Consider the following 22,573-nt stretch of genomic DNA (forward strand, 5'->3'; position numbering starts at 1 on the left):
CTTAGGCCAAAGTCCCATATGGGATACGTTATGTAAATGGCTTGATTCCGTAATATTGTTTTCTTTCCTCTGTGATCTAACGTCAATCATACTAAAGCCAATTAAGTTACAACAAGACATCGTTGTCCTCCCAACTCCAGGGTCCGGAAAACACGCCTACAATTGTATTAGGCAAGCAACACTCGCGAGCCAAGTGATTGGACAAGGAGGACTGTCAATAACACGCTGCTGCCATTTCTTCCGTTCTGTAAACCGTGATACAGGAGAGTTTTTTTCATAGAGGAGGTTCGCCTCGGTACGAGGACCTGAAGTACTGGCAGAGCGTGACTGAATGTTACAACTTTGGAGGTACACACAACGCCATTCCATGATCTATCACCTTTCGTAAAAGAATCCCTTTTGTAAGTAGAAAAATATTTTTAATTCGATCCATCGACTCAAGATTTTTGAAAGCGGAGGAAAATGCCTGTAGCTACTCTACTGCCTTTTACAGCAACTCCGAATAGGAAGTCAGGCAGTCCGACCTCTTTCAGACTGACTGAGAAATTTATTTTGCTATTAGTGTTTAGTGCTTTTATTACACTGTGCTTCGGAGCAATCTTTTTCTTGCCAGATTCATCAAAACTGCTTAGTGGAGTTTTCTTCCGCTCGTCTTTGGAAACCGACACTCGAACAGGTACGGACAGTGATTCCATCTTTGGAACGGGAAAGGATGAAAAAATATTAGCCAAGATTAGAAAAGACCACGAAAACGCATTAATTGAAGCTAAAGACACCCTTCAGAAGCGCCCTGATGAAATTAAGCAAGATATTAAAAGCGAAAAAGAGAAGGTTGTCAATGAGGGTCTGGGCAAAGGTGGACAAAGTGACAAGTTACCAGTAATTGAGTATGTGCGGCCACCTGGAGCAACGGGGCACGAGCCATCAGACCCGGAAACCAAAGAAAGGAGAGCCAAGATTAAAGAGGTATGTACGTTTGAACTGAATGTCCCTCTTTTTTTTTAAGAGTTCAGGCTGAACTTGCTGCTGCTGTTCAATTAAGAGCTAATGAACAGTCAGTTTTGAATTGCTGTGGTAAATGAGCAGAACATTATGGAGAAGACCCGTCCATTACTGTGACAAAGATGCTTAATGTCACGAGTTGTTAGGTAACAATATTTATTAGACGTCCCCAACACAAATGAATGGAAAAAATACAGAGTTTAGCTGTTCCACGATATGTTGTTGTCCGATTTCTCGCAGTGTCAGCCATATGAATCCCTAACTTTTTAAATTTCTTCAAAACAGTAGACAGTATAGTGTTGAATAAAATGACACACGTCGCTCTTTCGTCTATCGCCCTGTGTATGGCATTTTGACGTGTCAATGCTCGGTGTTATCAGTTTAAAGGAAAGCACATAATTTTTGTTCTTCCTGGATAGAGTGAACTCAACACGTCAAACGCTCGTCTTCGCTTCACTGTCGCTTTACGGTCTTGGTACATCAAATGGGCTATGTCGGAGGCCGCTGACTTGAAATCGGCGCCAGGAAGTATTCACTTCTTATCCCACTTGTATGCACTGCGTTGTTTTTCGAATTGCTGTTCATGTTTAGGCAAGCAACGTTCTGCTTCTCAGGAAAATCAGAGAAACCACACTTCGAGAAGACGGATAGGGTGACAATTCGTACTCATCTGACAAACCTATCTTTCGTGTCGCCTCGAGCTCTGCATCCTCGAAATTGGCATTTAAGCGAATTGTCATCATTACCGACGAACGCAGACCGTGAAGTTGATTGGAATGTTCTGTGAACTGTTGCAGTATTATATTAGTCTGGAACTATGCTATTTCGTACCTTTCTGGGTTGTGCTGAATGAAATAGGTTGATGTGTCATTGGATCTTACCATTTCATTCGCCCGAAACATGTGACGTAGTCTTTGGACGTTAAAAACGAAGCTATCTTACGAAAGTCTTGCATGACTTGCTTTTGTGTGTGTGTGTATGTGTGTGTGTGTGTTTGTGTGTGTGTGTATGTGTGTGTGTGTGTTTACAAAAGGCAACAAGGAGCTTTTTCTCTGTCATACTGCATTTTTAAAGCATTGTCTGGTCACACTGTTGAAGACTTGAACTTATTCAAGAAGGGGTTAAGTCAAGGGCAACTGGACTTGGTTGTAGATTCTTGAAGACATTTTACCTCTCATCCAAGAGGCTTCTTCAGTTCTGACTGACTGGTGGGGAGTCCCATGTATGTAATCTCTTTGGGTTTGTTGTCAAGGCCATTCATGTATCCTTTAAGGACAACGATGTGCACATTTTGGGTAGAGAAGACAGGTGGTTTGAAAGGTGTGAAGGAGGCCATTTACTAGGGCTGAACGATTTGGGGAAAGTATCTGATTGCGATTTTTCTGACCAGATATTGCGATTTCGATTTCATTTGCAATATATATTTTAAAGTCAAGCTTCAGTTCAGTATTCACTGTGTAATAGATTTAAAACATATGATGGAGCGTTACCACATGAGATACAATCGCAATATTAACTGCTCTATATTCAAATGCAGAGATGATAACTTAAAGATATGGACTTGCTTCCAGAATGTATTTGTTACATTTTTTGAGTGGCATAGAACACATAATGACCGGCAGACTATACATTGTCCCTTTTCAAAAAATAAATCCAGACAGGACGAACGGGACCCCACTTATTATACAGTTACTTGCCAGAGCAATAAAAGAAACTTAACACAGTGTTTCATTTTAATGACTTTATTGCCATTTCATGGCTTTGGCTGAGAAAAATAGTCCCTCTAGCAAACAGAACTTTTAAAGTTATAAGTGTTGCATAGCAACATGTTGGACTACCTGCAGACTTGTCAACTTCTTGCAGATAGGCTGTTTATTTCCATTACGATAAGTGAGCAGACTACTTGCGGAATGACATGAAGATGTGAATCAGAAGCACAAACCCGTTGCCAGTGGCAGCGGTCATTATTTTTTTTTCAGCTGTCATTATCAAGAAATATTGGACCTCCGAATTTTGGGATGGCCCATTCAGTTCAGTGGAACTTTCTACAGCATTCTGAGGAACAGTAGGTCAGACGCACTCCATAACTTATATCCTAAATCGCAACCTTTGCGATTTGCTAATCGCATTGTTTCAACTTGTGATTTTGATTTGAAATCGATTAATCGTTCATTTCTACCATCTCTATCAAAGTAGAGAAACCATGCCCCTGACTTAACCCTTTTTGGACAACCATGACCTGAATGACTGAGAATCTTCACAGACAAGACTTGAACTTCATTTCCATCAGATGATTGTGTAAATTTAAATAAATATTGACATGTTAGGATTAAAATGTCAGCATCATCCGTACTGTAATGTTTCTCGTATGTGGACAGTCTATGATGTGAAGGCAGTGACTGTAGCAGACAGGAGATTATTGTAGGCCTGTATGGCCTCTGTCTGCAGCGGGTGTTATTTGGGGTGACCTGTGTCAGATGGCAGTTACTGTATTTGAAATTGTCCCATCAGTTTGAGTGTTTCCTCAGTGTGGTTTTTTTGTGTGGCCACAGCTTAGGAAGCACTAAAACATCTCTCAACTCATGCACAAACTAAGCATTCACAAACTGGTCCACAGCAGACACATAATAAATTGAGTATTGCATTACTCTCCTGTCATTGATGAGTCGTGTTGTGTAAGGATTGCTTTATCGACCAGAGTGTTGTTCTGAGTCGTCTCGGATTGAAATCTCTTTGTCCAGTCTCTATGTTATTGTTTGCTTTTGGCATTTACTCAGGCAGTTGAGTATTCTTCATGATGCGCTGTGGCACTGATTTTTCCATGTGCTGCTTTTTAACTCACCCATAAGGGCAACCTCTCTGTGGTGTATTCTCAGAGCAGACAGTAGTGTACTGGTGCTTGTCATCATGTGCAAATGAGATGCAAAGGAGGGTTTAGAGCATGCTCTGTAGGCCTGACCCTTTTATCAATATGCACTGGATATCCTGAAGGACAATCAGTGAGAATATGGGCCTGCTATTGGCTCTTTCTTATGTCACAGCAGACGGGCAGGGAGTTCCATCTTATACCACTGTCCGAGTTATTCATTAATTTACACCACCTAAAAAAGTCATGATTCCATTCAAAGGTCCAGCACAGAAAAGTGTTTCCCAGGACATTCTTAGAACCACTTTGTGTTTGCATGTATGCATGCTTCAACAAATAGTTAATGTTTACAGTAGGTATAGCAGGTATACCTTTGCTCTCAGTTTCATCCAGTGAAATGTAATCTTTGTTTGCCCTTGTTACTGTCCTTACACTGGTGCAAAGTGCATTTGGAAATCCACATATTTGTGTATCCATTTCCTCAACACAGAGTAGGCTGTCAGTGTGGCCCAACAGAACGTCTGTAATCAGAATCATCGCTGTATTACTCTGTCTCATGGCTCGAAACTGGTGCTTCACTCAAGATTCAAATGCTGTACAGGACAATGTAAAGTCCTTGTTGTCATAACCATTAACAGTTGCTGTTCTGAGAAGTGTGATTTGTCATGGCTGTGTTTTGTGCATGGCTGTTGTTAACCTGTTTGCGTTCTGATTCAGCAAAAGCAAAGAGCCAGAGTTCACTTCACTTGTCATGAGATGGGCTTTCAACAGATACAATGCCAATTTCTGTTTATTGTAATCTCTGTTTAGGTGAGTTGAACTGAAAGTGTGACCCTTTGTTTCTGTTTTTGCTGTTAAGATAAATAATTTTTTCCTTTGGTCAAATAGGTGAGGGAGTGGCCCAGGGCAAGGGGATATATTGCCTATAAGTAATATTACGGTATGTTTAGGCTATGTTGTGATACAAGATATATATCTCGATATTTTGAAATCTCCTCTAAAGCACTTCATAAACGCTCGATGTAACCCTTTGATGTATACAATCACACCAATATGATGATTCTAGTAGTCCCTGCAACATATGTCTGCATTAAAACATTGTTGTTTATATTCATTAGTGGTCTCTGTTGGAACAATTTTAAACTTGCATGCGCAAAGGGGGAAATAAAAACCAAGTTAAATTTAACAAAACAGTATTTATTCAACATCCTCCTTGCGATACCTAAACCACTACTAGACGATTGATCCAGCTGCTTTCTTTTCGGAACCAATCCATCTGCCTACATCTTCTGTTACCGAACTCAACACGTATATACTCGCTTTGACGCTTCACTTCTTTTGCTCTCCAGGCTCTTTCCCTCTTCATTCCAGACACAGAAACGCACATCTCACCTATATACGTCACACACACACGCCCAGGAGAAAGGTCTGGATGGGTAGGCGTGTGTGTGTGACATATGTATGTGAGTTTTTTTCTGTTTGTGTCTGAGAGGGAGAGAGCCATAGGCGAGAGCGAGATAAGTGAAATGCCAAAGCGAGTCTCATGCCGGCGGCTTAAAAAAATTGCATCACAGTTTGTACTCAATGTTTGCTATATAGTCATTTACTGCATCGCATGTAGAACAAGCCACGATATGTCGAGTATATTCAAAATATCACCCACCCCCTAGAGTGACCTCATGATGTGGCTGATCACTTAAAGAGAGGATTTCCACTTTTGATAGGAAGTATCCAAGCTCCTTTGGAGCAGAAACCACTCATTACATTCAGTCATGGTTAGTCTGGTTTTCATTCCCCGGGTTCAGTACAAAGCTGCAGTTCTAGTAGTGGGATGAGTTTGTGTGAATGAGGTAGTCACTTGAGAGAATGTCTAAATGTTTGGGTTTGGGGGCTTTCTTTCTCAAAGACATAACCTATTTAATGCTTTTAGCTAGGCTAAGATTAATAAAGGGTGAGGACCAAGGGATTTTTTTAAAGAAATGTGCAGATTTACACACAAGCGTGATGTCTAAACACTAGCATGTCATATTTCGTGCAGTTATATTTCAAATACTGAAAAAAACTATTAGATTTTTGAATGCTCCACAGCTCAAAATATCTTTAAAAACTGCTCTGACCTTTATTAGCATATGTTCATTTGTATTTCATTTTTGTTTCTAAGAATATCAAATATAGAAATTGTTATACTGAGATTTTCTTACCTGACCAGCACAATGACCACTCTGAATTGGCTAACCTTGAGGCGTGCCTTTGTGCTATTAAGGGTTGGATGTCTTCAAATTTCCTGATGCTTAACGCAGGCAAGACTGAAATGCTGGTCATTGGTCCCCCTATGCATAAGCATCTTTTTAGTGATCTTACCCTAAATTTTGAGAACTGCATCATCTCTCAAAACTTTTCAGCTAAAAACCTTGGTGTGATTTTTGACTCTAGTCTCTCGCTAGTCACTCTTATCAAAAACACAATCCAAACTGCCTTTTAATCACCTCTGTAATATGATTAAAATTAGGCCCTTGCATAAAATGGCTGATGCAGAAACAATTGTACACGCATTTGTCAGGTCTCACCTCGATTACTGCAATTTTCTGTACTCTGATCTGCCTGCCTCTAGTATCAAAAGTCTTCAGCTAGTCCAGAATGCTGCTTCCAGAATCCTGACCAGAACAAGGAAATTTGACCACAGTACACCTGTCCTGGCTTCCTCTCACTGGCTCCCAATTCATGCAAGGGCAGATTTTAAGATCCTCTTACTGACATATAAACTTCTACATGGGCTTACGCCGGCCTACCTATCTGACTTAATCACAACCTATAACCTGCCTCGCACCCTGCGCTCTCAAGATTCTGGACTGTTAGTCGTTCCAAGAGTTAAAAAGAAGTCTGCTGGCAACCGAGCCTTTTCCTACCTCTCTCCCTTCCTCTGGAATGGTTTACCTACAGAAATTAGAGAGGCAAACTCTCTCCATACCTTTTAAAACTAAACTAAAGACTTATCTGTTTTCTCCAACTTAAATCAAAATTATATTATCCTTAACTTTGTTGTGGACATGTAAAGTCCTTTGAAACTATAAAGCTCTAAATAAACTTGTATTATTAGTATTATTTAGAATTTAGATAATTTAGAATACTCCTCTCTCATGCCTGTTTGCATTTAGAGTGAATGAGAGGAGAACTTCAAATGGGATGGTATAAAAAGTGTTTTAGCATCTTTAATCTGTCTGAGTGTAACATGAAGAATGCCCTGCCCTTGTTAGCCAGACTTGGAGCCCATTGATTGGTTGTAGGGCAAAGCAAACAGGCTCAGCTGGACCCAGCATGGTCTCCTCATATCTCCTCTTCCAAACATTACTCATTTCTCTCTGCTGCCCTGTGTGAAACACCTTGACCTTTAGACATAATTGTGCTGTGAAAAGGAATTGATATTAAAAGAAATAGTTGTATTGTAGTTTTTCCCCACTGAAAGCCTGTGAGCTGCTTCTGTCACATTTGTGTTGACATTTTGAATGCTGCACACTGTTTTACAGCTGTGGACCTCCTCATGAGCATGTTTTAGGCAATAAGAATTCAAACTGTTGACTGACTAGTTTTATTGGTATAGTTAGGTATAGTTTAGTAGATGCAATCTCTCATCCCATCTCTCTCTCTCTCTCTCTCTCTCTCTCTCTTTGATAAATGAGAAATATTTTCTGTGACGTTACATAATGTATAGAAGTATTTTCTAAACTGGATGAGCTTTTAACTCTGTCTTAGTCACTGTCTCTTCGATTGATTGTATTAACACTATCACTTTAGTTTGTTGTTTGCTGTCTCCACACACTGATCATCTTCTAGGAACGAATCAATGTAAATCTCTTTAATTTATACTCATACGCACCAAAACTTGAATCCAAAAGAATGAATGCCTGTAGGGTTTAAGTGCTGTCCTCAGAGAGTTTTTATTTAATGAGCTGTTTCATGGAATTGGATTGCAGATCAGTGGAGGATGGAAGTGAGTTGCTGTAGTGTGGTCATGGCATGCTGGTCTGTATAAACTGTGTGTGGACTGAATGTGAATTGTGTAGTCAGAAGGAAGGGAGCTGGGTGACCACTGAATGACCTCAGTCATTTTTTGTTATCTCTGCTCTGTCATTATAATGACTCATTTCCACTCAGGCCGACTATAATGAGAGAATATATCCCCACCAAAACCTGTGATGAGCCACAAGAGGTCCAAGACACCTATATGATTTTTTGAAATAATTTTAATAGTTTATGTATGTCGTGTAGGCACGTTTATTGTGATGGAATAAAAAACAATCAGGATGTGAACTTTCTTTATGATAATGTTAAGAGTGTATGACTTGATAGACTGCAGAAATGGTGTGAAGACTGATCCAGGGTCAGTGTTGAACGTTAGGTTAGTGAGATTGGGCTGCTGTGCTCCCTCACTGGATATGCCTTTTGTTGTGTTTTTCGTTCAGTTCTGAAAAACCCACTGCTTTCATTTTCCCACATGCTGTTGTAAAGAAGCACAGGCATTTTTTCTGACTGTGTTTGGGCTGGTCTGGGCAGCTGCAGAAGAGTGCCACATTTGCTTACTGGGAAAAGAGAGTGTGCTTGCACCAGCTGAATTATTCATCTGGTTTCCTCTTATCTTTCCTTTCAAAAATAAGACTGGGAGATGGGGCATGCGGTCAGAGTCAGAGGGAGGACCGGGTCCTGGGAGGGGCTGAGCTCTCTCACTCCCTGCCACTCCTGCTTGCTCCTCCTGCCACGTCCTGTTTTACCCCCTCACGTCTCTTTGGGAATAAACCTAGTTGGGGTCATTGTAGAGACAAAACAGAAGGTGTAGCTCAGGCCCAGCATAAATGGATGTCCTCAAGCCGGTGTTCATCTGCTGAGGGCACCATCACAGGTGCCTCTCATTTCCACTCTGGCCACTGCCTGTAGTGTGTGCCTCTATCAGAGCAATCTCCTGTTCTCCTCCCTCAGAAAAAGGAGGTTCTATGCTCATGCTTACAGTGCACTGTGGCTGAGAGATGTGTTTCACGTCAGTCTAAAGGAGGCAGGGTCCACCGAATTGCTGTTATAGTTAGGCTAAGTGTTAACAAAGGCCTGTAAAAAGGCCAGTTAAAGCTAGTAAAGTGTAAATGAGGCTTTGGTCTTACTATAAATTTTATTGTTCATTTCACTTGAATGTTTGTCTTTCATGAGTGGCGTTACAAGCAGTGTTAGGCTAATATTTCTGTGATGTAAGTTCACTAGAGCATTGATCCATCACTGGCTCCTCCCACAAGGTCAGGACTGACAATGCTCCGACTGACAGTCAACTGTAAACTGTGTTTGTGCTGTGCTCTGGTATTGGGAATGACGGTCGACTGTAAACTGTGTGTCTTCTGTGCTGTGGTGTTGATACTCACAGTAGACAGTGCTCTGGGCATTTTCTCTCCAGGCCTAGGGGAACTGGTGTGTGAATGGATGATATGGTGAGAGAGTGTTATAAATGATAACAGTCTGTAGATTAATTTTTCTCTGACATTCTTTTCTATCTCTTAACTCAGGGAAACAGTTTGAGCTCAGGTGGTCTGATACACTCACATCCACAGAAAGCAGTAAGCTGTTTTTTGAAGTGGTAAGAGTGATGAAAGCAGGGTTTAATAAGGCTCTCTTGGTCCTGCAGGACTTGCTTAGTACTCATTCTTCAGTTGATGTAGAGACTGTTACTTCTGAGGTGGACTGTCTGTTATCCCTTTTCCACTGCTGCGGTGCCAGTGCCGGTGCCAAATCGAACACCGGGGCCACGCTTTTCCACTGACAAAATACTGGTGCCAGTGCCAAAAAGAATTGCTGGTCCTAAAAGTTGGAACCGCTGATGTCAGAGGCTATGCAAATAAAAACCACGCGAGAACCAATCAGTTCAGCGTTTGATGTGTTTGCTACGTGACGTTCTCTAGAGAGGTAGGAGTAACAAAAAAAGTCTGACCAAGATAGCGGTAGGCTTAAGGCTATTTGTAGCATGAAAATATGTATATGATTAAAAGATGTATGGGCAGTAATTTGTGTCTACATCAACACGGACTGTTGTTTACATGTTACATGAACGTAGTCAGACCCAGAGTGGTAGAAAAAACACTCACTCTCTCGGATCTGGCTGGTGCAAATAGACCACTGCAGACCATTTGAACACTCTTTTTTACTTTTGAGCTAGGTGACAAGCTTACTATTTTCATGAATTTTGCCCCCAGAGCAAAAAGTTTTAGGGCAAAATTCGTGAGGTGTTTCGCTGTGTGGAAGCCTAGCGTAAAAGTAAAAAGCAAGCAGATACGTTCTGTCCAACATTATTTTTCCCCCACAGAATTTACCCAGACTTTCGCTACGCAACGTTACATTCCCAAACCTTTTGAAATGTGGACCGGTTTTCAAAAGGCACAAAGGCAGCACTGGCTCCGCACTGGCAGGGTCACCAGCACCAGCACCAGCACCAGTCCTAGTGGAAAAGCGCTATGTGTGTCCTTAGCCAGTCAAACTTCCCTCCTTCCACTGAATATGGATTAGCCTGTAGCCTGTGTTTAGTCTGCTTTGTGTTTAGTGACCATGTCACACTACACACCAGGTGTTAAACCTTAACCAAGATCTCAGACCAATCAGAACTGAGCAAGTTCAGGCCAAACTCCACTCTCCACTTTCCAGGCCTTTTTACATGGTTTGGTTAGTAGAAATGTGTGGCGTTATCTGACACAGCCAAGACTGTCACTGCGTGAAAAGAGGTGTATCTGGACTGGAATACTCCTGTATATTCCCGGATACTCCACAGATAATCGGATGTATCCGGGAGTTTGTAGCTCTGTTACACGGCCTGGAATACTCTTGAATATGGAACCAGGTTTGGGGGTCTGCCTAGAGCTCTTAGTTGCCATGGTGAATAATCCCTTGGGGGTGCTTGCAAGGGAACATTTACACTTCACACATTGGGCCACCAGGTATTCTGCACTTGGTCAAAAGTCTTGGTGGAACAGTGTCTAGCCCCTCCTCTAAAATCCTTCCCCATTGGTCCACTGTATGTCCTCAGACATGATTTCATATGGTTTATTATTATTATTATTATTATTATTATTATTATTATTATTATTATTATTATTGGTGTTGTTTTGTGTTCATAGGTAGATATATAGATGTATAAATAGTCTGTCAGACAAAAATGAATGACACAAATTTTATTATACTGTATTTTCTTAATTTATAAGTTATAAGGCACAGTGGTCTCCATTGTGAATCTATCCGCACCAACTCTTGCATGGTGATTCACAACATATTTTTGGTCTGCGTCCCGTCTATTCCGTAGCACCCCACATAGTGCAGACAACTCTGCGCTAGGTGAGAGGACCCACACTGGCCTTCCAAGATGGCGTCTCCTTCAGAAATCATATCTACTGATGCGGTCCTCCATATAGCAGCCTCTTCCTCAGTTTAAAGAACACTAGCTCTGGCCTTGTGCGGCTGCAAAACACAGTGAAAGCAGAAATTAGATCATTGAAAACAGAAAATGGAGTTTGCTAAGAACTACTGGGGAAATTATTCTGTTTTGACTTACTCTTCCTTTGCCTCGTTCGAGTGGCGATCCTGCCCCCCTCTTTGTTCTCTAGATTCCCTTCTTGGTTCATCCTGTAACTCTTTTGAATAGTCTCAATAGGTCTTGGAGGATGCTAGAGAAAGAAAAAAAGTGGAGAAGAAAGGAAGATTAAAAGTTCGTTTGGAATTCCATGTACTGTTATGAAACAATCACTATGATATACCAACACAACATGTTGTCTTACTTTGTCTGTGGATCATATCTGTGCATGTTGTTTTCAGCATTATGCATTCTCTGCACAGCTTCCTGTAGAAGCAAAATTAGTACAAGAGTTAAATTCAACCACACTAAGGGATAAAGCAGAATAAAGAAATGCGAATGTATCAGAATGTGCGGCGGTCAAAAACAAAAGCCAGCAGGCGAAACCTAGTTACTTCCCGCTCGTCTTCTTTTTTAGGGCAGACTCCTGTTGCGCCTCTTTGAGCTCTCTGATGTCTGACTCCATCCTGTCCAACCACCGAATAACATTCTCCATGAACGTTTGCTGCTGTTCAGACATCTTCCTAAAAATGCATTTAACGGGGACACCAGTTGTTTGTTTTGCATAACCATCAAATATGTAATTAATGATCCTTTCATTTAGACTTTTTTTTTAAATTATGTTTTCAGTGTATTTTTGTATGCGTCATTTGAAGAGTCAGTCTTAATTTAGTTGCCTGACAGTGCAATGACATTAAAGGCTATATGGGCCCACCGCTGCTGTATTATACACCATGCAACACCTAACAGGTTTGTGTGGTTATCAAAATACAGCCTAAATATTACATATAGGCAATCCGATAGAAAGTTACGGCGAGAAAGGGGGCCAGGCTTCTGTACCCAGTCCCACCCAGACCACTGACTATTATTAGCATTTGAAAGGCCAAGCCGTCGGCTAACGACTGTGGTCACGTGGATTCTTGAAAATCTCCGTCTAACAGCTGTATTCGGACATTTGCGGGAGTTTTCAGGTCCGCATAACAGAGTTGTGCAGCCATCCGAATACCTCTGGCAAACAGCAGGTTTGGCGGAAGTTTACACTGTCTGTCCATCAGTGTTTGGCTGTTATATAATGATGTGTTTAGCATTAATGGTACACTTGAGCAAGCTCTGTCCATATTACTTTAATGACTGGTTTGTTGTGGCTTTTCATGGCAGGTCGTGTGTTTCTGTTATGTCTGGTCAGGTGATTCAAGGCTTACCTCATGCTCTCTGTACAGCAGCTCTGGTTCATCTCTATTGCAGCTCTAGCTCAGTCCTGACCCAAGGGCTGTGCAAGGAAGTTTTCTTGTCAGACATTGTGCTCCTTCACTGAACACTGCTCTCATTCAGATGGCAATATTAGTAGCCTCAGTCTGCCTGCCCGCGCTCAGTTTGGGCTTCACACCCCCACGAGACTGTTTGGCAGCACATCTATGTGTTTGAGTGTGTGTGTGTGTGTGTGTGTGTGTGAGAGAGAGAGTGTGAATGGCCTGCCAGACACACTGCAGTCTCTGTGCCAGAGGGACACATTTCTGTACTTGAGCTGCACCTGTTCTTTGCATGGCCCTGCACAGGGCCCTCCTGTTGCACCCACTGGGGCAGTGCAGCCCGCTGTTTCTTTTATCATACTGCCTCTGTTACCTTTTCATTTGCAGTGTCTGCTCTCCAGAGGCTTCACACAACACACACTCAGATACAGATTAGTCAACATGACGCCTGCAGCGAACATGGTCATTAAGTCCCAGATCTGTGCACGTTAGTCAATGATTTTCCCCTCATCAGTATGCAGAGTGAGGGAGACTTCAGGCCTGTCATGGGCGTGACGGTGAGGTTTAAATGGTTTAAATGCTGGAGGTGGGTGTTGTCTGCTGTGACCCAGACATTCCACATTATGACTGAGTCGTAATAACTCTATCGTCTTTAAGTCCTTAAAACCAGTCTCCCTCATCAGTGTCTGACCGCAGTCACTAGCTATGGTTAAAGAAAAAATGCTTTGTCCTGTAAAGAATGCAACGTAGGTGAGATGCTGACCCAGTCTCTCTTGATTGATTGATTGGTTGTTTAATAGTTGTTTTGTTGTCTGTGAGAGTCTTTGCTTCATTAGGACTGAAGTGAAATGACACTTTAATCCTCCTTGTTCTGATTAGATTCACATGGCCGTCATGACACAATAAAAGCTTCTTCTAACCACTGTAATGATATCAGTACCCGAGGCTGTGCCTCATGCCTTGTCCCAGGTCAGTGTTTTACTGAGAGACAGAAAGCCTGGAGAAGTTTCTGCCTTCAGTATGAAGCCTTCCGTATGGCTGGAAGCAGCCCACATAAGCACGGGTTCTATTCCCTAGGGTTAATGTGGGGTGTGAGGGTTATGGTTACATTAGGGTTTAACGTGTGTTGTGAGGGTTATGTTAGGGTTTAATGTTGGGTGTAAGGGTTGTTGTCATGTTAAGGTTTAATGTGTGTTGCGAGGGTTATGGTTACTTTAGGGTTTAACGTGGGGTATGAGGGTTATGGTTACGTTAGGGTTTAATGTGTGTTGTGAGGGTTATGTTAGTCTCCCAATCTCCTCATGTACATCACACCCCACATTAAATCCTGTCACATTCATATGAGTATATGAGTATTCTCATATGGCTGCTTTTTCATATCCACAAACTGAAACCTTTATCCTAATAAGCTGCCCATCCTGAGATGAGTCTCTGTTCCCACACTTTCACACTGTGGATCTGCCCACTCCATTGTCCCTGTAATCAGAATTGTACAGATGGGCAAATGGACCTGTAGAAGGCAGAATTGTACAGATGGCCAAATGGACATGTAACAGGGCACAGGAGCATGACCTGTGGCTAGGCTACCCATAGGAATGCTCCACCAGTCTGTTTCACTGTTTAGTCAGAGTCTGCCTCTCTTCCTCTATCTAGCCCAAGCCTTTGATATGTCTCTCTCTCTATTGCTCTCTTTTTCTCTTTGTGTATATATTCACCTTTCAGTTCACATTTGTAACTGAGATTTGCTGAGTACTGAGTTAAATTCAACAGTACTGCCATGTAAAGAGAGGGAAACAGACTGTACAGCAATAAATAGTCTCTTAGTTAAGCTATTTTTGTGAAAGTCCTCTGTAACATACTCATTCTGTCATTTTGCTGTTTAACTTGTTGGGGGCCTTAGATTTGGCTGTGTTTATCTCCTTGGCTGCCCTTGTGTGAAGGAGTTGAGTGTTTGTACATGCAGTGATGGAGTGTGAACTCTGGCAGGTCTCCTCTCTGTTAGCCTGGCGCACTGGCACAGAGCAGACCAAGCTGAGGGAGCGGAGAGTCCCTGACTGGCACTGACACAAACAGGAAAAGGCCTGTGAACTAACACTGTATCAGTGGATTTGACTATGGTCCTGTAGGTACACTCCACCCTGTGAGAGGAACGTTCTAGAACTGACATGGCAGGCTTTAACTGATGATCGATGTACCACTGTATTGTGTATTAGAGTTGTGTATTAGTGTTTTTACACATTTCTAAAATCTAAAGCTTTTTCAGCATGCCATGCCATTTCATTCAGAGCTCTTTCAGTCTAATGTCCTTTCTTATCACTGTGCTGAATGTTGGTTGAACTGCTAAGAGAACCTCACCAGCCTACAAAGGAAATATGTCCACTTTTTGCGTGGTTTTATTCCATGTGTGTCTGTATTATGCTCATTTTTTAAACGAATGTGTGTGTGTGTGTGTGTGTGTGTGTGTGTTTTTTTTTCTCCCAAATGCTTGTATGTCAGGTTTTGTTGACTTGTCCTGGTGTTTCTGCCCATTCATGATCAACCAACCTGTCAGCCAGAGAGCGCAAAAATGAAGGATGGGTTTATTCTAATTATTATAATAGCTCCTTGCGCCTGATTTACTAAAGGAAGAACAGCTTATTTAATCACACTATTTACTGCCCAGTGAAAGCATGTTTTAATTTAGGCGCAAACCTAAAATTATTTTTAAATCTAACTGATTTTTGCCTGCCTCAGTAAATCAGGAGGTGGGTCTTTATTTGTATTGCAAAACTGAAGATTAAAATTTATCTACAGAGCGAGCTCTCATGTTCTCTGCTATACCTATCTTAAACAAATAATTCCTAATCGTTGTATCGTTATTAACCCTTTTTCACCATGTCTCACCCTGCACATTTAACTAAGAATGTTTCATGTTTAGAAAAATATAATCAATGAATTATTAATATTGTAATGACTACAGGAAACTCTCTTGCTGATTTATTGTCATATCCTGGCTGTTATAATCCTAATTTTCCACATTGCATTTGAAGCCATCCCACCTAGGCTAATTACCTGGCTGGACCTCAGCGACCTCAAATAATTAATCACTTTCTTTCTTATTAGGTAGGCTAATAATGACCATAAAAGACAAATAAAATTTTGCTATAAATTGAAATAAAAGAATGAAGTTGTTCCCAGTCACACCTGCTATTTAGAAAAAAATAAAAACAGAACAAGAGCACACTTTATAGGTTAAACACGGGATTTCCATTTTACATTCAAAAGAGTTCAGTTAACAACATTTAAACAGTCAAGATTTTACTGTGCAACCCCCCACCCCCCCTCCCCCTCCATGCGATGTTTCACTGTAGACATCGTCATATGCCAATTCAGTAGGGATCGCCCATTCTTAGTGTTCGTGTGTTAAATTAAATTAATGACTGAGATTTGAGACTGAAAAGACCTGCAAACAAACAGTGTCTGTGGACAGGGAATGATATAACGGTGCCATAGATGCAGATCTTCTAAAGAAGTTTATATATATATATATATATATATATATATATATATATATATATATATATATATATATATTGTTTGTGTGTGTGTGTGTGTGTGTGTGTGTGTTTCCATGTGGGAAATGAGGGGCTGTATGAATATATGCCTGTAAAAACGATCTGTCTCCAGATAGCACAGTGTAGCATGAAGGATGGGGAAAGGTGATCTGATGCAAACTGGTACACGCTACACCCCTCTCTCTCCCTCCCTCCCTCTCCTTTTCTCTTGCTCTCTCACTGCTGTGCTCCACAGAGGCCTGTGGAAGGAGCCTCTCCACAGCACGTTGACTATTTCAGCAATGCCACAGGAACGGACTGTCTTAACATACTGTGTTGTTTGTGTGAGTCTGTTTCTTTGGTGTTGTTGCTTGCCTTTGTTAGATTAACTTTGTCCTGTGGAGCACACAGGCCCCATTAGCAGTGATATTAGTGAGAATGTAATGGCACAGGGACATAGAGACAGCAGCATGAAGGAGCAGATCTATGCATGTATGTGCGTGAGTTTTTTCCTGGCATTGATGAGTGTGGCTTGTCAGTTGTTTGGAACATGTTAGAGACTAACAGGTCGTTGCCATAGCTCTGTTACACAGATCAATTACAATGACAGAGCTGAGCAAAATGCACTTATAATAGATTCATAAGCCCAAAACACTACATTTGGAATGTTCCCTATTTGTGTTTCCCTCTTTTTAAACAATGTTATGAATTTTTAAACAATGTCTCTTATCAGAAGCTCTGTCAGACTATAACGTCTCATATGTCAAATAACATTTTTATTTTTTCACGAATTCGCTCAAAGTAAAATACTTTTGCTGATTGGGCATTATCTCCAGTAAACTTCTTTAGAAGATCTGCATCTATGGCACCATCATATCATTCCATGTCCACAGACATTGTTTGTTTGCAGGACTTTTCAGTCTCAAATCTCAGTCATTAATTTAGACACATTAAGATTTGTTTGAACACAGATCTGTGCTTAATTTAGAAATACATTTTTATACAACCTAAGTACCCATTTTTACAACAGCAAACTTTCACAGTTTACCATGTGTTATACCGTTTCACTTGGAAGCTGAACTTAGTGCCTCCGTGTTGAATCTACATTGAATATACATGAGGGATTTTGCTGAAGGCGCATGATAACATGAGGGTTTTTTATGCAAATTGAACAACGTGGCATTCGGAGTAGTCAAATGAAGTAAGGTGTTTTGTTACATTGCCCTGCAGAAAATAAAGCTAATTTGTTTTTGTTTGTGTTTAGTTACCTTATGAGACTACAAAACCGTTTGTATACAAATCTGAATTGGTATGCCTTGCATATACATCAGATAAATGATATGGTTAAACTGATGTTTGTAACTGACACCAGTGGGGGTCCTCTTTAGCAAACAGTCACTCCTAACAGAGCGTGAATGTGTGTAAAGTATGTAGATGCACTCTTGGGGCAGTGGAGGAGAGAGAGCAATGAAGCACTTACAGACTCATCTGATTGAAACTGTTTAGATAGAGCAGGTGGAGTGAGGAGCAGGTGGACCTGGATACAGGTGTCTCATTTCTGCTCTCCACTATGCGGAGTCTGCTCCAGGGCTGTGTGGACTGTAGATGTTTGGACTGTGATTCTCACCAGTCTGTCTGGAGTGTGCTGTGTTAGATGATGGGGGGTGTTATGCTGTACTGGCTTTCGCTCTGTACAGTCACCTGTCATATTACAGCCTGGCTGTTTATTCACTGGACCCAGTGAATAAACACAGGACCCAGCCAGATCTCTGCATGTTTTCCCCCAGCTTTGAACCTGTCCCTCCACCAGTCGCCCAGGACATGTCACTGAGAGGTATTGTGATTCGAGGTGGAATAATAGGGTTTTCTGTAGAAAAATAACATGTACATTCATCTTGTGTGGGATCACTTCTGGACATACTATAATGTAAAGATGCATTAAATTCAGCTAAAGCAGGCACTGCTGGAGCTAACCAAGCTGTGTGTGTGTGTGTGTGTACTGACAGTAGATTGTTCTCTGTGTAGAGGAGTGGGTGCTGTGGACTACACACACTCCTAAACCTACTGAACTGAATTCCGTGGGAGTAGTTTGTTCTGGAGCTTTGTGCTCCAAAGAAAACCTTGTCTGAATGAGAATCAGTAAGCCACTGTCTTCACCTCCCACCAGCTCCTCTCTCTGTGCCTCTCCCGTCTGCCGCTTTCATACAGAACCAGGATCAGAGCTCTCTGGAGTCCATGTTCTCTCAGCAGGTCAGCTTTGTGCCTCTCTCCTCTCCCCTTTTTTCTCAAATTATGTTTATTTGGTCTTCAGCACCTCTGTCACTAGGCAGATCTTGGGCTGGGAGGCGTTTTGAGTGGAGTCAGTCAGTGAGTGGCAGTAATTTTAGGGAGAGTGATGTGACTGAAGGCTCAGAGCTGCGGTGTTCTGAAAACCACTTCTCTCAGGGGCTACTGTACTGACAATGTGGTAAGAGCTTTTATTCAGCTCACTGACAGAAAACTCTTTCTCTGTTCTGAGACAGCACACCTTTATTCCTGACCAGCACTGACTCGGCTGCGTCAGCTAATCAGCAACTCTTTTGTAGATCTGGATGTGGTGCGTGAGAGCTGAGCTTGAACAAATTTCACAGTTGAAAAATTCCTCCAGAGAGAAACAGTAGATTGATTCACTTTGATCTGTTGGATTTTGCCCATCAGTGAACTGTGGAATTTCCAAACTCTGCCTCCTTGTTTCATTTCTCCTAAACTCAGACCTGATTCCTCATGATGTGCTCTGTGTCGTCTCTGTCCTGAGAAACAGGCTGTTAAACACACACGGTACAGATGCACTTTGTTCATTCTCCTGGTCAAATTCTTCTCTCTCTGACCTTTAACACCATCTTCCCCCACTCTCAGAGATTAGAGGAAGAGAAAACTGCCTGGGAGTTTACTTTTGCGATGATGTGCATCATTAATAAGTAATTAATAACTTTATTCTTGTTTTTGCTTTCATTGGTTTTCCTTTGTCTGATGATGAATGGTGGGGGAGAGTCGGTGAGAAAGAATAGCATTTTTTTTCATTTTTCTACTGCTCTTCTTCTGCCTTGAAAAGAAACGAAAAAGGAAAAAACAAGGATATGAAAAGAACAAGAACAAGAACTATTGTGTAATTGCTAATAAAATGTGATATGCCTATGTAAACAGAGCTCTGTAGAAATCTGTAAAACCAAATTTCTCATTGTCAGAATGCACTTTGACATTATTTTTTTATATATATCTGTCCTCTCAACTTTCAGCGTTCACATTTGACTTCAGTTTATTTTCAGTGCTCTTTGTGTGGCTTAACACAAGGAACAACACTAAAAAAATTGCTTGCTTTATAAAACTATTATGTGTGCCAAAGGGACCTGATCCTGGATCAGCAGTCTTGCTCTGAGATGCATAATGCATGTGAAGTTATCTGTGACTATTCATTAAAGAGAAAAAGATAAAAAAAATATCTTCTCTCTCTCTCTCTCTCTCTCTCTCTCTCTCTCTCTCTCTCTCTCTCTCTCTCTCTCTCTATATATATATATATATATATATATATATATATATATATATATATATATTTTTTTTTTTTTTTTTTTTTTTTCCAGATGATGCAGTTTGCTTGGGACAACTACAAGCGCTTTGCCTGGGGATCTAACGAGCTGAGACCTGTCTCTAAGCAAGGCCACTCCAGTAATCTGTTTGGTGAGTGTCTGTCCCTTGATCCTCTCTGGTCGTGAGACGATGATTCAAACCCTCCATATGGCCGCCCGTGTCTATTAGTAGCAGATCAGTCAAAGCTGGCAATCAATACGGCAGTGCTGATAAGCTGAGTTACCCACACTGCACTGGGGCTCACTGTGTGTTCAGCTGCATCAGAATGGACAGAACACAGAGTAACTGTGCATATTCTGAAATCTCTTTCTAAAATTCATTTTCCTTTTTGTTTTTCTAAAACAATATTTTCACATTAGGTGTGTTTACATGCAGCCTAATACTCTGTTAATAATCGGATTCAAGCTCAATCAGAATAAAAATGCTCATGTAAACACTTCCAACGGAATGAAATACCCCAATCCAAGCGAGAACTCAATCGGATTGAAAGAGGTGGTGTAGATTTCTGATAATCCGTACGACAGAAAGATATTAACCATGTAAACACTGAATCGAATTGTCTTCTGCACTTGGAACTTCGCACATGTTCAATATGCGAAGTTCTGACATATTGACTATTCACCACTCATGACAGAGTTTAAAAAAACATTGGACAGTGTGAGAAATTTAACACATTTGTGTTAAACATTTTCAAAGAATTAAGAATAGTCGAGTGTCTAGATGGGCGCAAATCCCGCAACAACGAGCTGTTTAAGCAAGTTTGGGAGAATATTCCATGCAATCATGCAATTTTTATTATCATTATAAAGTTAGAATTGTCTAAGTAATTAGCTGATCAAATCACTGACCTGAAGTGAAGCTATCGCTCTTTACAATACTTGAAAGTGTGCGTTCTTTTGACCACTCTACCATTATTTATTTCTGTGTATGACCGGCTTAGAGATTTTTATATAGCTTTCGACTACATCGTACAGGACAGCGTGAGGCAATTTCTTAGCATTTGCAGTGAATTCCGATTGTACGCTTGGGACAAGTAAATGCGCACAAACTATCCGATCGCTTTCATGTAAACAGTACATTCAGAATCAGCAATTGAAATGATTTCAGTCTGAATGATAAAAATGTGTGCATGTAACCGTAGCTATTGTTTACTGGGATCCTTTCAGCACCACTGGGACCGTATTGTCTCTGGGAGAAATAGAGTTAAACTCATTGCCAAGGTTGTATTTCAGAGTGGGGAAAAGCAGGTTACATGGTCCTGACTCAAACACAGCAAACATGCTTTCCCATGCCAAGTGGAGTGGGTTTGTGTGTAACACTGCATGGGCAGAATGGAAATAGCACAAGGACATTGTGTTTTCCTGTTGTATTTCTGTGGCACAGTAAACCATAAGTGACAATGGGTATATTCACAGCGTGGCCCTGCAGGATGCCTGGCACCAGACCCCCAGTGAGCAAGTTCTCTTTTCATGTTGTTTCATGTTTTTAAGAGCACACAGCTGGCTTCCTTCAGCTTGCTCTCTAAACAAAAACACAGATCTTCTGTTTGTTAGCAGTTTCTGTTTCTGGTTTGTGGTTTTCCATTTCAGTGCAGAAAAACACAGGTGTGTACAGGGCCTTGTTGACGGACAGGCATGGCAGTGTGCTTTGCTGTCGGAGACAGTCTTAATGTTGTCTGAGGACAGGGAGTGAATCTGGGACTGTGTAATGAGTGTATAATTTGACCGTAGTGGAGATTGTAGAGCTTCAGATGTTTTATTTGTTAATCTTGTTTCAATGAGCCAATACCAGTTTCTTTAATGCATACTGCATTTTTATATTGGCAAAGCAATGTGTCTAAATATGCTTTTCATCAGTGAAAGCTGTCCATTCTCAAGAAGCATAATCTGAAGTTACAGAAACATTGTCTGCGGGTGCTGGCCAGTTCTCTCTGGAAGATCTTACTGCTGAAGAGCATCAAATAAAAATCTGTACAAAGCTAGTGACCAAGCAGAGCCCCAGCTTTTACAACAACCACTTAATTCAAAGCAGAGATTGGATTTTTTGTCTCATTCTTATTAAACTGGACTTTTATTTTCAGAAATGACCACATAGAAGTCTGGAGTTCTCATCTCCACCCTGTGACTGTAATAAGGACTGTGAATCTCGTTCCTGTGGCTCAAACGCACACACACACACAGTGAGATTCTTCATCAACATTGACAACATTTGGAAAGGAAGTATTAATTAATTCTGATCAGAGTGTTGTCTTAAGTGCAGAAGTGTGGTGTTTTGTTGAGGTGGATGTTGCATTAGGATGGTGCAGAGACAACGTCAACATCAGCAGAAAAGTAAAAACAGTTAAGGTTTCTCCAAGTGCTGCTGACTCTTTTTATATATGATCCCATCAGTTTGTTTCTACAACGTCCCCTGTGTTCACTCTATGCAAACCACTCCAAACCACACAGCTAGCTTCCAGATACAGCTCTTTCCCAAAAATACTGTGGCAGGAGGTTGAGTTAGAACATGGATTTTGTCAACATTTCTCAGGTTGGTTCTGCTGGTTTTTCTGTAAGAAAAGTTACAGCCTTACTTTCATCCAGTATTAGCCAGAGCTCAGACGAGGACGGATCAGGGATTTACAACTCCAGTTTGATTTAACATCAGAACTTAACACCAGGCCTATATACTGACAATAGCCTTGTTACAGACAGACACACACACACACACA

General features: G+C 41.2%; 1 protein-coding gene across 1 annotated transcript in view; it reads left to right on the forward strand.

Annotated features, from left to right (window-relative positions):
* Positions 1-283: 283 nt before the first annotated feature.
* The window catches only part of man1a1 (mannosidase, alpha, class 1A, member 1), a 97,761-nt gene continuing 75,471 nt past the window's right edge, over positions 284-22,573 (forward strand). The window contains exons 1-2 of the mRNA XM_030770374.1: positions 284-966; positions 19,857-19,953. Coding sequence (XP_030626234.1) covers positions 463-966; positions 19,857-19,953 — 601 coding nt within the window. The 5' untranslated portion in view covers positions 284-462. The remainder of the gene's footprint in view (positions 967-19,856; positions 19,954-22,573) is intronic.

The sequence above is a fragment of the Chanos chanos genome, chromosome 4 (assembly GCF_902362185.1).
Source record: "Chanos chanos chromosome 4, fChaCha1.1, whole genome shotgun sequence".
Classification (NCBI taxonomy): Eukaryota; Metazoa; Chordata; class Actinopteri; order Gonorynchiformes; family Chanidae; genus Chanos; species Chanos chanos.